The following is a 15,878-nucleotide window of genomic DNA, read 5'->3' as shown; positions in this document are numbered from 1 at the left end:
CTCTTTCTCCTCCCTCCGCCTTTCTCCGGGCTACTGACGTATAAGCCCCGCCTTCCCATTGGACGGTTCCTTCTTCCGCAGCTGCTGGCGCGCGGTGCCAGTCAACTGAGAGGAACATGTTTGTCCCTTTGAGGTGGCTGCGGGAATCTCCCCGTCATTTGCTGGTGTGCGAGAGAGGCCACGCGAGGCACGAGCGATCCCGCCACGCGGCGCATGTGCGGGACCACGCTTTCAATTGCCGGGTGAGTGCGAGGGAGGGGGCGTGGCTGCCGGGATAGTCCGCGAGATCGAGGCTGGGTGGGCGGGTTAGGGATGCCCTCGCGGGGAGTGGAGTCGCCACTTCACTGGAAACCGGTGGGACGCGGGAGTCAAGGCTTTATTATTGGCTATCTCGTCAGCGGAGCTGGGGAAAATGATTCCAGTTCCCAGAATCCCCAGCTTCTTTTTTACAAACATAATTGGTTGAAGTAATGAAACCAACGTGAACAAAACATAGATTACCCAGCGGCAACATTATTCAGCAACATTATCGCAAAATCATACTGTCAACAAATACAGCCGTGTAATTAGGGGCTTGAGGTAGCCTATATTGTACACTTGATGGCTTCCACTCCTCACAGATACAGTACATCTGTTTTCCAAAAATCAGAGCACACAGTTTTACACATGATTGGTGCACACAGGTCCACACATAAACCAGAGCTAGGGAGAAGTTTTTTTCCTGGACTACAGTGGCCACTGCTGATTATGATATTCTAGCAGTTGTCTAGAATATCATAAATGGCTGCCCTTCATTTTTGTAGCACACTCGTCCCAAGAGTGCTATAACCGTTGTTGTGGGTTTTTCGGGCTCTTTGGCCATGTTCTGAAGGTTGTTCTTCCTGACGTTTCGCCAGTCTCTGTGGCCGGCATCTTCAGAGGACAGGAGTAGGAACTTTGTCCATGCTAAGTTGCTACTCCAGTCCTCTGAAGATGCCGGCCACAGAGACTGGCGAAACGTCAGGAAGAACAACCTTCAGAACATGGCCAAAGAGCCCGAAAAACCCACAACCATTAGATCCTGGCCATGAAAGCCTTCGCGTATACAGTGCTATAATCATTGAAATGTTTTTAATGGTTGGTTGGATTAATGTTTGCAGCTCTTCTGAAGGTTGCACAGAGTCACAGTACTTAGTTTAACTATAAGAATCAAACTCAGTGCTGTAGGTAGCTTGTCATTAGAAGCTGACATCCGCTACTGACCCTAAAAGACATTGCACAAAATGTTTGTGGGGCAGTAGTATCAACAGGTATCTGTGTTAAAGCTAAATAGGGAATAAATAAGGTTTTTTCACACGTGGTCTTCCTATGCCCATGTTGTTTTTGGTATGCTTTTCCTGCAGAAAGGAATCACAGTAATAATGTGCTGATTACATAATTTACAAATATCTTCTGTGTTATAGTTGTGTTGTCCCTTCCCTTCAGCCTTTCTCAGAAATTTGCACCATGTGATTTCATTTCATCACCCATCCTCTATTCCTCTCTGCGCATAGATGAGAGAGAAATCTATCTTGCAATTTCTTTTTAATCAATTATTCCTGGTGTAGATGTTTGAATAGATAGGTTTTCTATGCCACAGTCGTATTGCATTGGTTGAATTCTTTATCAGTCCTTAGAGCTACTTCAAAGACACATCGACTTTTGCCACTGCTTAGAGAATCAAAGGTGTATGGAAAACTATATCCCTCCTTCTCTCCCTGGAAAACAACATTACAGCTCCAGGCAGTCACTAGAGGAATCAAGCCCATCTCAAAAATCTTAGAAGAAGCTTGCTTCCTGCCAGAAGGAGTGCTTTGCTTAAACTGCTGGTTGCCCTGTTGCTGCAGAAGCAAAACAAGTAGAAATAATAGAAATATTAGGCTACAATTATTGTTAAAAGTGTTAGTTTAAGCATTCCCTCTCCAGAGAAAGCATGTCACTTCATTCTTGCATTTTCAAAATGGGTACTAAGCCTATGCCTCCCTTCCCAAAAAAAGTATCTGGTATATGTTGTTTACTTGTTTAGTTGTGTCTGACTCTTCGTGACCCCATGGACCAGAGAACACCAGGCCCCCCTGTCTTCCGCTTCGTCCCGGAGTTCGGTCAAATTCATGTTGGTTGCTTTAATGACACTGTCCAACCATCTCGTCCTCTGTTGTCCCCTTCTCCTCTTGCCTTCACACTTTCCCAACATCAGGGTCTGGTATATAGCCCAATATTATTCCTATTTGTTTGTTGTTGAGTCATGTCTGACTCTTCGTGACCTCATGGACCAGAGAACACCAGGCCCTCCTGTCTTCCACTGCCTCCCAGAGTTTGGTCAAATTCATGTTGGTAGCTTCAATAACACTGTCCAAGCATCACGTCCTCTGTCGTCCCCTTCTCCTCTTGCCTTCATCCAACATTAGGGTCTTTTCCAGGGAGTCTTCTCATATAGGAGAAACTTCCAGGGAGTTTATTCCTATAGATACCCCAATTTGCCACTTACTTAGAATTGCCAAGCATTTATCCAATTTCCTGGGGACTTCAGTTATAGTGTAATAGCATCAGGGGTCCCAAGAGTGAAAAACATTGCTCTGTAAATATGAAATTAGCCACTGTCAATTACACTTTCCTAAGGTAACAATACAGCAAGCTCTGACTAAAGTTACAGGCTTGAGAAAACCTCACCTCGGACATCTTGCCGCCACACTCAATGATGACTAATTTGTGTTGAACTTTGATTAGTTCAAAAGCATTGCAAAGAAATACTGGAGTCAGTCTTCCATAGATAAGTTTGAAAAACAGTGATATTTTGAGGAAACTCATAATCTTCCAGGCTCTGCAAAAGGAAGCTGGGATGATTTGCATGGCTGCTCCCCAGCAGCCTTCCTAAGCTTGAGAAGAAAGTCCACCCAGTTGCTTAAGGAAGTTAGGCAGGGTTTGCTATGGGTAACTAGAAAAACAAACACAAAATGGGACTATTAATAATATGAAGAGAAAAAAAGAACAACACTTTGTTGTTGTTGTTGTTGTTGTTTTGTTACAGAAGCTGTAAAGGCCTTCTGTTGAACTGGCAAACACAGAAACTTAATCTGAGTGCAGGTTCTTCCAGCTAGTTTAATAGTACAGCTTCTACAATATGGTAAAGAGACTCTATTTGTAGCAATACAAGCAGAATTCTTCTTCCCTGGTTTTTAATGCACGAGGGATGCACCTTGAGAGTAAGGAAAGTCTGTGAGTGCTGGACTTTGATTCATAACACTTGGGTTCATTTCCCTGTTCAGTAATAAAACTCACTAGTTGACCCAAATCATGGTTAGTATATTTTCTTTTTAGATTTAGTGTGGTTTGGGACAAAAGAAAGGATAGAATCATATTACTCTCCTTTTTGGGAAAACATTGGGATCAGACACACTAAATAAAATAAAATGAAAGCGTTTGTCAAGAAACTGAAGGATAATTTCTAAGTGTTCACTAAAGAGTAAGCACTGAGGTACAGTTTGGGATATTATTTTGTATTGAAACACTTTTGACACTAATGTTCTCTTAAAAAGCTTTCTGAGAGATTATTTTGAGGTCATTTGTATTAATGACCAAAATACCTAATTACATCTCTCTAATTTTCTCTGAATAGGTGTCCTTTTTGATCCCAGATTGTGGAATAGTTCCAGAAGCTCTAAAGACTGCAGTAGCAAATGTTGGAGAGTACTATCTGGTGAAGAATTTGTCTCTTCATGAATTAGTTTCACAAGAATTTATTAACACATTTGTGAAGAAAGGTAAGAGACAATAGAAGTATAGAGGTGTGTGTAAGAGACAATCCACTGGCTAATAAGGTTTAGTGATAAAGTATTTTAAGGAGATTTGGCAAGGGATGTGGTGGCGCTGTGGGCTAAACCACAGAAGCCTGTGCTGCAAGGTCAGGCCAGCAGTCGTAAGATCAAATCCATGCGACAGTGTGAGCTCCTGTCGCTTGTCCCAGCCAACCTTGCAGTTCGAAAGCATGTAAAAATGTGAGTACATAAATAGGTACCACCTTGGTGGGAAGGTAATGGCATTCTGTGTCCAGTCGCGCGGAAGCTGTCTTCAGACAAACGCTGGCTCTATGGCTTGGAAACGGAGATGAGCACCACCCCCTAGAGTCGGACATGACTGGGCTAAATGTCAAGGGGAACCTATACCTTTTATTTTAAGGAGAAAACACTTTGGATTTACTTATTATTGACTGATTTACTTTATTTATATCCCACTTTTCTTCTTATAAAGGAACACAGAAATACTTGGGTCTCAATGGATTTTGGATGAGAAGTACTAGCATATACTAGAGAATCTGATAATTATGTGCCATTTTACTGATTGTTTTTGCTTTATCACATTTACTGTTTTAGGTTTTTCAGATTTCATATGTAAACACTTATGATAACAGACAAATAACTGTTCAGAAAAAACAACATATTCCAAGAAGTATGGCAGAAATGTTTTGTGTGTGTTAATATTGGGGGCATGCCCTTGGCCAATCAGAAGTTAACTTTCTGGATTCATATTCATTAAAGTTGAAAATCTGCAATGTGAAGCTTAGAAAAATTCATTGAAGAACAATTTTTCAAAATTAACTAAGGTCTTTTGTCTCTCTCAGATAAAAAATTAGAGATTTCATCTCCTTCCTCATTACAGTGTATAGTTTAACTACATGCATGACCGTACACATTCTTGAACTTCAAAAAATTCACAGTTCTGTTTTGAAATTATGCAAGTAGAGTGGTGCCTTGCTTAACGATTACCTTATTAAATGACAAAACCGCTTGACAATGAAGTTTTTGCGATCGCAAAATGATGTTCTAATAGGGAAAATTTGCTTAACGATGACCGGTTCCCTGTATCGGGAACCGATTTTTCGCTAGATGACGATTTTAAAACAGCTGATCGGTGGCTCTGAAATGGCTGCCCGCTGTGATTTAGGACGGATTCCTCGCTTTACAGGCACCGAAAATGGCCGCCCCATGGAGGATCTTCGCTGGATGCTGAGGTATTTAGCCCATTGGAACGCATTGAACCGGTTTTCAGTGCATTTCGATGGGCTTTTCCATTTCACTTGATGAGGATTTCGCTTAACAGCGATTTCAACGGAACAAATTATCCTCGTCAAGCAAGGCACCACTGTAATGAAAAAGGAAAATCTATTATATTAGATGAGCCTGAGTCTGTAGAGAGTTTCTGATAAGTTGTTTTAACTAATTCCGAATAAAGTAACATACTGAAAGTAAGAACATAAGAAGAGCCCTGCTGGATCAGGCCAAGGGCCCATCTAGTCCAGCTTCCTGTATCTCACAGGGGCCCCACCAGATGATGCTTCCGGGAGCATACGGTCTCCTGATCCCTCTCCCCTGCATCTGGCATTTGGAGGTACCTTCCTTTTAAGCCTGGAGATTATACATCCTCATCATGGCTTGTAACCTGCGATGGGCTTTTCTTCCAGAAATCTCTCCAGTCCCCTTTTAATTGCATCTAGGCCAGATGCTATCACCACATCCTGTGACAAGGAGTTCCACAGACTAACAACAAGCTGGGTAAAGAAATATTTTCTTTTGGCTGTTCTCACTCTCCCAACTCTCAGTTGGAGAGGATGTCCCCTGGTTCTGGTATTGTGTGAGAGGGAAAAGAGCTTCCCTCTATCCACTTTATCCATCCCCTGCATAATTTTATGCATCTCAATCATGTCTCCATTCAAGCGCCTTTTCTCTAGACTAAAGAGCCCCAAATGCTGTAGCCTTTCCTCATAAGGGAGGTGTCCTAGCCCAGTCATCATTTTAGTCACTCTCTTCTGCACAGTTCTACTGTGTCTTTTTTGAGGTGAGGCGACCAGAACTGTACGCAATACTCCAGATGCGGCCTTACCGGCATTTTGTACAACAGCATTATAATGTTGGCTGTTTTATGTTCAGTCCCCTTTTTAATGATACCTAGCATGGAATTGGCCTTCTTCAGTGCTGCCACACACTGAGTTGACACTTTCATCAAGCTGCCCACCAGCACACCAAGATCTCTTTCCTGATTTGTCACTGACAGCTCAGAACCCATCGGCTGATAACTAAAGTTTTGATTCTCCCCCCCCCCATGTGCATTACTTCACATTTTCTTATAATGAAACACATTTGCCATTTTGCCACCCATTCTCCCAGTTTGGAGAGAGCCTTCTGGAGCTCTTCACAATCCCTTCTGGTCTTCATTATCTGGAAAAGTTTCGTGTCATCTGCAAACTTAGCCACCTCACTGCTTATCCCTGTCTCCAGGTCATTTATGAACAGGTTGAAAAGCACTGGTCCCAGGCCAGATCCCTGGGCCACACCGCTTTTCACCTCTCTCCAATGTGAAAATTACCCATTGACACCTACTCTCTGTTTCCTGGTTCTCAACCAATTCTTAGTCCGTAAGAGGACCTGCCCTCTTGTCCCCTGAGTGTGGAGTTTTCTCAGCAGCCTTTGGTGAGGGACTGCATCAAATGCCTTCTGAAAATCCAGATAGACAACATCTGCTGGTTCGCTTGTGCCCACATGCCTTTTCAAAGAATTCTAAAAGGTTTGTCAGGCAAGACTTGCCCTTATAGAAACCATGCTGATTTTCCCTTGGCAAGACTTCTATATGCTTTAGTATAGTAAGTACTAGAGATGGGGGTATTTGTATTTGGATGCGAATATCCCCACACAGGTGGTGATAATGAGGGTTCAGTCTTGTTACTAGAAGCAATAAGGGCAGTCCTAAATTGCTTTTTTGCAGTGAATTTGTAAGGCAAGGTGGACAAAATGTGGCCCAGGGGCTGCTTGCAATCTTCTAAAGGCAGATGGTGGGAATGCTTCTGACTTCACCAGACTGTTTTCTGTGTTGGAGTGGGGAGTAAAAGGAAGAAAGGGTAAAATTACCACTTCTTGAAATTTCTAGAAGCAGTCATTCACCTTTCAAATAAGCTGTATTCCCCCTCCCCCAACATAGTATTTAATACCGAAAAAAAATCCAGTTTTGTAAAACGAGAAGTGGACTTCCAGCATCTTTCAGTTTCATTTCTTCCCCACACTTTCCCCTCACTAACAAGGTTCATGTGGCAGCTGGAGGATGTCGGGACAGAAAACTGATTTCTGGTCCAACCGAAGTTGGCAATGCCTGCAGTCGGGAAGAATAAGCTCCAGGCCTGGTTCCTCATGATGGACGGGGAAATTGAAATGAAGTGAAAGCCATAGGTACTTTAAAGGAAAACAAACTAACAGTGTATAATCAACATTCTGGCACAGTTGCTTAATTTTGATGCACGATTTCGTCTGAAACTAACTGAACCTAATTATTGGAAATGTGCTTCAAAGAAAGAAATATGAACTTGAACATTTATGTCTTTTAGGTTCTTGTTACCTTCTTAGCTATAATACAAGGATTGATCAAGACAATTGTGCTGCTCTGCTACCAGCAGGTATGAAATAATGTTCAGATTTTCAAGATTTTATAAATGTTACCATTCTAGAGTGTCAGTTATTGAATTTGGAAGGACTGGCCAGTGGTTCCTAAAAGCAGGGGGAGGTATGTGCCTGTGTGAGAAACTGAAAGATGACACTTCTGATCATGACTGCGTACCATTCACTTGCCAATCAATAATCATGTTTTCATAACAGAAAATCATGTACAAATAACATGTTACCCCATATGGACTCTTCACAGGCCATGTGTGGTAACATACTATGCATACATTTCATTTGAATATACTATAACTTGATACACAGTAGTTGAAATTCAATAGTAAGTGGCAATTAGAGTAGAGCCCATTTGGTGAATCAGCTCTTCCAGAAGTTCCATTGATTCAGTGGGACTACCCTGGTTGCCCCTTACTACTGGATTTCAGCCATAGTTTTCTTTTCAAGGATTTAAAGAATCAGAAATAAAATCTTACGTGTACAATCCTAGGCACAGTTGTTCACTAGCAGGTAGAAGCAGGCCTGATCCAGGTGACTATGAACTAGTAAAAAAAATTACTTATAAGCCACTATTGCATAGCTGTTCTTTTGTCACATTAAAATAATTTTGTGAGGGGTTGTTTTCCCTAAATTTTAAAGACCAGGATAGACTTCTAGAACAATTATACATTGAAACAGAAGGTGCGGAAAGAAAATCATGTACTTTTTTGTACCTGGTCCTCAAATTGTTTGACCTTGGGCAAGTGCTGCCTAAAAGATCTTTAGCATTGCCATTTTTAAAAACTGTCTCTCCTGAAATTTACATTCAAATGTACAGAAAGAGTAATTCTGAATATGAGACCATTAATTTTGCAGTGATTTGTTCTTATAAGGAGAGTATATCGGTGCTTGAAGATTGAAACTGCTACATCCACTCACTAGAAGACAGTTAAGCTGGAAATGAGTCAAAGTGATTTTTATGTTACATGTGCTTAGAATTGAGAGCCTGCAACCTTGTCCTGACATCAGATGTTATGGACTTGTGAAAGAAATGAACTTCCTTATTACTGTATATAGACTGAAATCAAGGCACTTTATTATCGGAATGGATGTGCCTGATCCTTGTATGGATAGCAATTTATTTGTAACCTTCCTATAATATTAATAGTTTGTTTTGTGGCTGTATTATTTTCAATACAATCAAAAGACAGATTTCTGAAAATACGGTTATTTCAATTTATTTTTTGTTCATAGGCAGACTAATTTTATCAGTCGACAAAGACACCTATGAAGAGCTTGGACTCCAAGGCCAACCTTCTCTGTATTCTGGCAAGAAACCAATGAGATATAGTGAGTATTTGCACAAATGGCATGTGTACCAATACCCATTTACTTGTTATTTTCCCACTTCCCACCTGTTCCTTGAATTTCTTTCAAACCCAGGATCTCTCTCTGCATTTTGGACATTTAGGATATACTCAGCTTGAATTAAGTAGTTTAGCTCCTACACATGAAGATGGTTGCTCCAGTTTGCAAATGGAATTCTGTGCGTGGAGCTATTTCACGGTGCTTATCCAGTCCCAATTGAACTGGTTGGGTATATTTGTTTACATAGTTGGATACCCCACCTGTTGAGACCAGTAGGTGGTATGTAGAACTAGAGCTGAACTGAGGTTATTATTAGTTATCAGATGTTTCCTGTACTCATCCATGGTGCTGGTTTTGTCTTTAATGGCATAGATAGCATAGGTGGCAAGTATCTCAAGAATCCTGTGTATGAGCCTCTAGATATTTCAGATCTTGTAGTAATGCTTTGTTTCAAGGGTCTTCTATTAGGGAGGCAAGATGATCATATACTAGGAATATAAGAGTAGCAGCTCTTTTGTAATGATCTCCTCTAGGGAGGTGTATATGGGTTCTTCTTTTGGAATCAGGTGAAAGTACCATTCTGGGAAATAGAAGCCATTGTGGTTCACATGTTTGTTCAGTTATTTTGTTATGGATTGTACTGGTTGTTTTTATTTGTATTTTAAATTACTATAGATTGCTTTGCTCTGAACAGCTTTATATTGCATGCTGTAAATATGATAACTAATAAACATTCTAGATACAATTAACAGTTTTATAATTGTGTGTAACACTTTATTTGTCTTATAAAAAGAGGGAACTATTATCCAGGGAAGGTTTATTGACAGTATGTTTACATTAAATTGTGTCTTTCTCCCCTTTTAAATAGTCATTACTGTGGACTTGACTGATTCAGCTTTCACTCCTGATAGCAAGAAATATAACAGAGTGATCTGGGCCTTGAAAGACAAAAAGCCCCTGGAATTTGATTTCTTAATGGCTTGGCACTACTCAGGTAATGGCGGGCTTTCTGTGAAAGGAAGCTTCAGAGAATGTGAAATCAGATAGCATTCTTTTCTAAGGAGCAGTGTTGCGTTTTTCACTTGTGGCAACAGGTATACACATAGTTAATGTCTATGGAAACCTGATATTAGAAAAGATGGTGTATTTGAGGAGGAGAGGCACTTGTTTGGCAGGACTCCAGAATCTTATCCGAGACACTCACAATTTCCTCTTGGAAACACTGTTACAGTACTTTTAAGAATAGGCAGGAGTACTTCTTGGGGCAAGAGCGTACACTGCTATCTCTTTAAAAGAAGCATTAGAAGCGGAACTATATACAGTGGTGCCTCGCTTAGCGATCGCTCCATTGAGCGATGAAATCGCTTAGCGACGGAGTTTAAGCAATCACAAAAGCGATCGCTTAGCGATGGTCCCTATGGGGAAAATTTGCTTTGCAATGATCGCAGGGTAGCGATCATCGCAAAACCCCCATTTTCGGCCAGCTGATCGGTAGTTTCAAAATGGCCGCCAGGTAAACAGAATGGTCGCACGTTGTGTCCTCGCTTTAGAGGCACCGAAAATGGCCGCCCCTATGGAGGATCTTCGCTTTAAGGTTAGTTTTGAAGCCCATAGGAACGCATTAATGGTGTTTTAATGCGTTTCTATGGGCTTTTTAATTCCGTTTAGCGGTGAAATCGCTTAGCAACGTTTTTTCCTGCACAGATTAACGTCGCTAAGTGAGGCACCACTGTATAAGAATTTTAATATAATTTTAATATTTTTATATTATGATTTTAATATTTCCTTGTTTAATAATTTTAATAGATTTTTTAGTGGTGGTGTTAATTATTGTCTTTTTAAAAAAAAAAGATTTGTGATCCACTTTGATTCCCATTACTGGGAGAAAGATGACAGAAAAGTGCAATAGAATAAACGGAACAAATGAACAAACTGAATTCAGTAGATCTAGCAGTTTGTATTAGTAGGCAAAAATACCGATTGACTAGTTCTTGAGAACACCATATGTTAAAAGACTACAGATGTATTCTGAAAATGCACACCAATAGTATAATAGAACTTTATATAGTTTTTTGTCCTACAGATGAAGCTTTTCCTACTACTGTATTATGAGAAAATATTTTGATGAAAAAAGGAATTAAGAGTACTGTATATGCCTCTCCTGAAATGCAATTATTTAGCTGTATCCTTGTAAAGAATTTTTCCATTGTAGCCGTTTAATGTTTCTTTTCAGTAATGAGCGTTCATTAGAGACTTGAGTTTTACATAAGTCTCTTATGTTACATAAGGTCACAATTAATTTGGGGGGGGGCAATGTAAACCTGTACTGATGAAGCTGATTACATCAGCTAGCCCTCTACTACTAAGTGGATCTTTATGTATAATTTGCTGAAAAGAAAGTAAGGACTTGGTGAACTGGGAGAAAGACAAGTTGCAGGCTTCTGTAGACAGCCCGTAAGTAGATTTCATTCCATAGCAGTTTTTCACTAGATCCACCTCAAAAGAATTGGAGTAGCTTAAAACAACATGATTTCTTCTTGAGGCTATTATTTTAATGAGTGTTTGTATATTTGTTTTTCAGGATCAGAAGAATTAAGTTTGATGTCCTACTTTTCAAAATACGAGATACAAGCCCACCAGCCAAAAGTAACATTCAACACATTAAGAAATGTGCAATGTCCAGTCTTGGAGAATAATAAATTGCAAGGAGAGCCTGAAGTAGCATGTAGTGCACAGGAATTCTTTGAATGGTTGGGTGCCATTTTCAATAATGTTAGTCTGTAAGTATCTGTTTCTTATTTAAATGAGAATTTTTAGTAGTAGCAATTAAAATTAGGCCAATTATGGTTCTAAAGGAGTAATCTTACGTAGTTTTATCTGACCGAATTTGATAGGTATCGTTATCTGATGCATTTGTATTCATCTGTTATTTTGACTCAGATGCGTTGATTCTGTATCTTTGTAGATTTTATACTTACTTTGCTATGGCATATGGCTAATGCAAATAAATGTTGATTGATTGGTTGATATATATCCCAGATTTCTTCAAAAGAAATTAAGAATGTACCGTATTTTTCGCTCCATAAGACGCACCTTTCCATAAGACGCACCAATTTTTTAGGAGAAGAAAACAGGAAAATATAATTTGTTTTCTTCGCTCCGTAAGACGCATAGACTTTCCACCCCCCTGTTTTGTAGGGAAAAAGTGCGTCTTATGGTGCAAAAAATACGGTATATAGTCTGCTTTCACAAGGCAACTTATAAAAGTAAATTTTTCACTAGGTTGTATAAATCCTGCGTAACCAAGCAATCTAGTTACTTTGTCAGTATTTCTAAATAAGATTATATGGAGCAATAAGAATAACTTCTTAACTGTTAGAGCAGTATGACAATGGAACCAATTACTTTGGGATGTGGTAAGCACGCCAGTGCTGGAGTAATTCAAGAGAAGATTAGACAACAATCTGTCAGTGTCAGGTATACTTTGATTTAGATTCTTCCATTGAGCAGGGGGTTGGATTTCATAGCCTTATAGGCCCCTTCCAACTCCACGATTCTCTGAATATTAAATTTCTGAGTAATAATCAATGCCTGTTTCAATGTATCCTTTCTTTGCAGGGAAAATACATCCTCTAGTTTCGTATCAACCTATTCTTGCCCTCAGCCAGGCACACTGGTAGATCCAGCTTTGATGTGTACGATAACTGGTTTTATAATTCCAGAGAGGATCATTGATTTATTGGAACAATTGTGGTAAGCAATTAGTTGTACATTCTGGTCCACTTAGCATTTTACAGCAACATGTAGAAGTTGTAGAGATTAAAATTCCAGTCCTAAACACATACAGCAGTACATCCACTGAACACAGCAGAACCTGCTTCTGAGTAAACATACATAGGATTTGACTGGCATTTATCACACTTGTATCCCATGTTTCTTTCCGTAATCTCAGTTGCTTTTGTGACTCTTCACTGTTTCCCATTTAGTTGTCACAACAATTTATAAAGTAGGTTCAGCTAGAAGATGAAGTTTACCCCAAGATCACCCAGCAGGATTCCTGACTAAACAGTAATTTGACGCCCATCCACCCAAGTACTAGCCAAATATTTGTTTCAGATTACTTTTCTGGTTTTGAAGTGCATTTCCAATTCTTCCAGCAAATTTTTGAAAAATTCTCTGTGGTGATATTTTTATGTTTTATCTTCCCTGTAGTATATATTAACCTCTTTTGTACAGAGGTTTAATATTGGTGTAGATTGCATAATTGAACATAACAAAAATAAATCAGAAAGGTTATTGATTATGCACTTAATTTTTCTGCTGAAATCAGTGGGACTTAAAAGTGCTTAAATTTGGCAGTATTATTCCTGCTATATTTCATTTACCAGAATCAGGACACTTTATTTTCCAATTATTTTCTTGATTTGTCCATACTGAGATAAGTTATCTTGGAATTTTTTCAGATTTGTATAACTGTACTCAAGGTTTCACACACATCTATGGTTGACTAGAATATATAAACAGCTATGTTTTAAAACAGGAAAATAATGGTGTCCTGCTTCCTTTTTAAAAATTAAGTCCCTATTACAATAACAAAATGGAGCTACAGTATACTGTTAATTAAGGAAGGTATGAGATCCTTCATATTTCAGATAACATAAATGTATAGCCTTTGCAATTTCATTCTTTTTAAAAAGCATCCAATATTTATTGACAAGAAAACCATATTTTTCATACATGACAAGCAAAAAGCAAATTTCCAGACATTTGCTACCTTTGGTATTGGTTTGCATACTGATAAAGTGACAGAAGCTGTCCTTGTAGTCCTGCTGTGGCATGACTGAGGAGCATATACGAGTTGCAAGTAGATTATTTTTCCACACTGATCTCATAGGACCTAAGTGCAAACCATGTACCTATGACTTTGACAGCAATCTGATGCACAGAATCCTATCAGCCAGGCTTCTACTTTAGTAAATATGTATGGGATCAGGCAGTTTTAAAAAAATAATTTTCATTTAACTATTGTTTCAAAGTTTTGTACTGTTTGTTGCATTTATTTCTCTGTCTCTTTCAACAGTTCTTATTTTAAAGAACCCAAGTTGGCTCCCTGGGCGACTCTGGTTGTGCATGGCTTCGCTGACAGCCCCGTTTCCTGGAGAGAAAGTGAACATAGTTTCCTCAAAGGAGGAGAGAATTTATACACCTTCGTAATTTTTAGGAATCTGGATTACTGGCTTCAGATGGCAGTAGGAGCCTATGATGATTGTCCTTAGATTATGGCCATTGTGAACCTTCGAAGATGTTGCATGAAATTGCGGGCCGGGAAGGGTTTGATATTTATTACCTGTCAAAAAGTAACTTACAAAAGGAAAATATATTTTATCATAATTTTTCAGAATCTGGTTTGAAGTGTATGTGTGCTATTTCATCTTTTTATACTTTACATTTGAGCTTGTGGTTCTCATCCTCAAAACAGCATGCGGGAAGACAGAATACGAAAAAGACTACGAGGGTACTATTGAAGATCTTTGAGTTGCGATGGAGGGCTCCATGAAGATATTGATCCATTGTGCAGTGATTGTGAAAAAAGGAAAGAAAGAAAAAAAGGCAAATTCCATGTGTGGAACATTTAGAAAAAATACAGCTAGCCATTATTCCATCGCTGTTGTACAACTGAACGATGCAGCCACATCTGGCATCCTGTGTCCTCTTCTACAGGGCAGTGCAGACATGCAGAAAAGGGCAAGCAAAATAATCAGGAGCAACCTCCTTGTGAGGAAAGGTTATGGGGAAAAATTATGAGTAGAGAAAGCTATATGAAAGGTGTCTAAAATTATACATGGTGGGGAAAAAGGGGACAAGTTTTCAATCCTATTTCCTAATACAGGTCAGCCACTGAAGCTGATTGGTGGAACATTCAAGACAGATGAAAGGAAGTACTTATTTAAACCGTGTGTAATTAAACTGTGGAATTCACAACCACAAATGTTTCTGCCATCTTGAAGGAGGATTGGATAAACTCATAGAGGTTAAGTCTATAAATGATTGCTAGTAGCAGTGGATATACATCACTTCTGGTGCTGGAAGCCTCTATATACCTACTGCCTGGTACTTTGTGTGGAAAAAGAGTTTTGTTATTCTGCTGGTGGGTTTCCCAGAAACATCTGGCTGGCCACGGCACAAACAAAACGCTGGACTAGATAGGGCTCCAGTCTGAACTACAGATTTCTTATGCTGTTGAAATATGAAAAGGGGGTGCTGTGATATCTGCATCGTTGTGTAGTTTTCATTAAACTATTGATGAGCATTCATCCTGGGCATGAAAATTCCACATACAGTGTAGCATCAATTTTCTGAGTCTCTGTGATTGTAATCCAAACAGAAGTAATCCAAACAGCACATAGTAAAAGCCAGACTTTTTTGGGGAGGGGAGGAACACCTTGGGAATCCATATGGGGCAAACCATGAAACAAGCCAGGATTTGCAATCAGTTTCCAAACCTGGTTTAATATTCATCGGTTGATAATCTGAAACTGGTGATTGGAGTCATATGAAAAAGGAACTAGAATTAATTGGAGGCTTCCTGATTTGATTTCTCACACCACAAAAGGGAGATGAGAACAGATTGCATGTGTACACAAAAGATTTGGCCATATTTTATCTTGTTGAGGTAAGAACCCACTGACCAATATGGGCCATTGTTGCTTAACAAAGAGTTCCTCTGCCTTTTGGTAAGCAATAATTCTTTGCTTTTATTGAAGAGCAAATTACCAAATCCACAGAAGATTCAGACTTTGGATAGTCTTACCATAAGTATCAACCATGCCTTGGATTTACTGTACACATTATAGAGGCTGTATATCTGTAGAACTAGTTTCCTGACTCTGTTAAAGACATTGATCTCTCTCTTTTTAAAGTCCCTTGTACAGCCTGTGTCTTCTGTCTTTTTTGATGAGGGTGGAGATGAAAGGGAGGAGAAGGGATTATACAGTGGTGCCTCGCTTAACGAGCGCACCGTTTAACGACGAATCCGCATAGCGACATGTTTTTTGCGATCGCATTGTGATGTTTTAG

At 39.5% G+C, this 15,878-nt stretch overlaps 1 protein-coding gene across 1 annotated transcript; it reads left to right on the top strand.

The window, feature by feature from the left end:
• The first annotated feature begins 15 nt into the window (after window positions 1-15).
• On the top strand, window positions 16-14,202 carry RPP40 (ribonuclease P/MRP subunit p40). Its single transcript, XM_072998579.2, has 8 exons — window positions 16-242; window positions 3,635-3,779; window positions 7,388-7,456; window positions 8,688-8,783; window positions 9,670-9,795; window positions 11,383-11,581; window positions 12,420-12,554; window positions 13,882-14,202. Exons 1-8 carry the CDS (start codon window positions 117-119, stop codon window positions 14,075-14,077), a joined length of 1,092 nt encoding a protein of 363 aa, XP_072854680.2. The 5' UTR covers window positions 16-116; the 3' UTR covers window positions 14,078-14,202.
• The last annotated feature ends 1,676 nt before the right edge of the window (window positions 14,203-15,878 follow it).

Source organism: Pogona vitticeps, chromosome 4, assembly GCF_051106095.1.
Source record: "Pogona vitticeps strain Pit_001003342236 chromosome 4, PviZW2.1, whole genome shotgun sequence".
Taxonomy (NCBI): Eukaryota; Metazoa; Chordata; class Lepidosauria; order Squamata; family Agamidae; genus Pogona; species Pogona vitticeps.
Note: the sequence above shows the minus strand (reverse complement) of the source record. Positions and strands in the feature narration are given on the sequence as shown.

What these genes read in the sequence shown, in the direction of transcription:
- RPP40 (XM_072998579.2), top strand. Translation starts at nt 117, where the DNA reads ATGTTTGTCCCTTTGAGGTGGCTGCGGGAATCTCCCCGTCATTTGCTG. An exon ending in TGCTGCTCTGCTACCAGCAG is followed by an intron (nt 7,457 to 8,687) that starts GTATGAAATAAT and finishes TTTTGTTCATAG; the next exon opens with GCAGACTAATTTTATCAGTC. An exon ending in GATTTATTGGAACAATTGTG is followed by an intron (nt 12,555 to 13,881) that starts GTAAGCAATTAG and finishes CTCTTTCAACAG; the next exon opens with TTCTTATTTTAAAGAACCCA.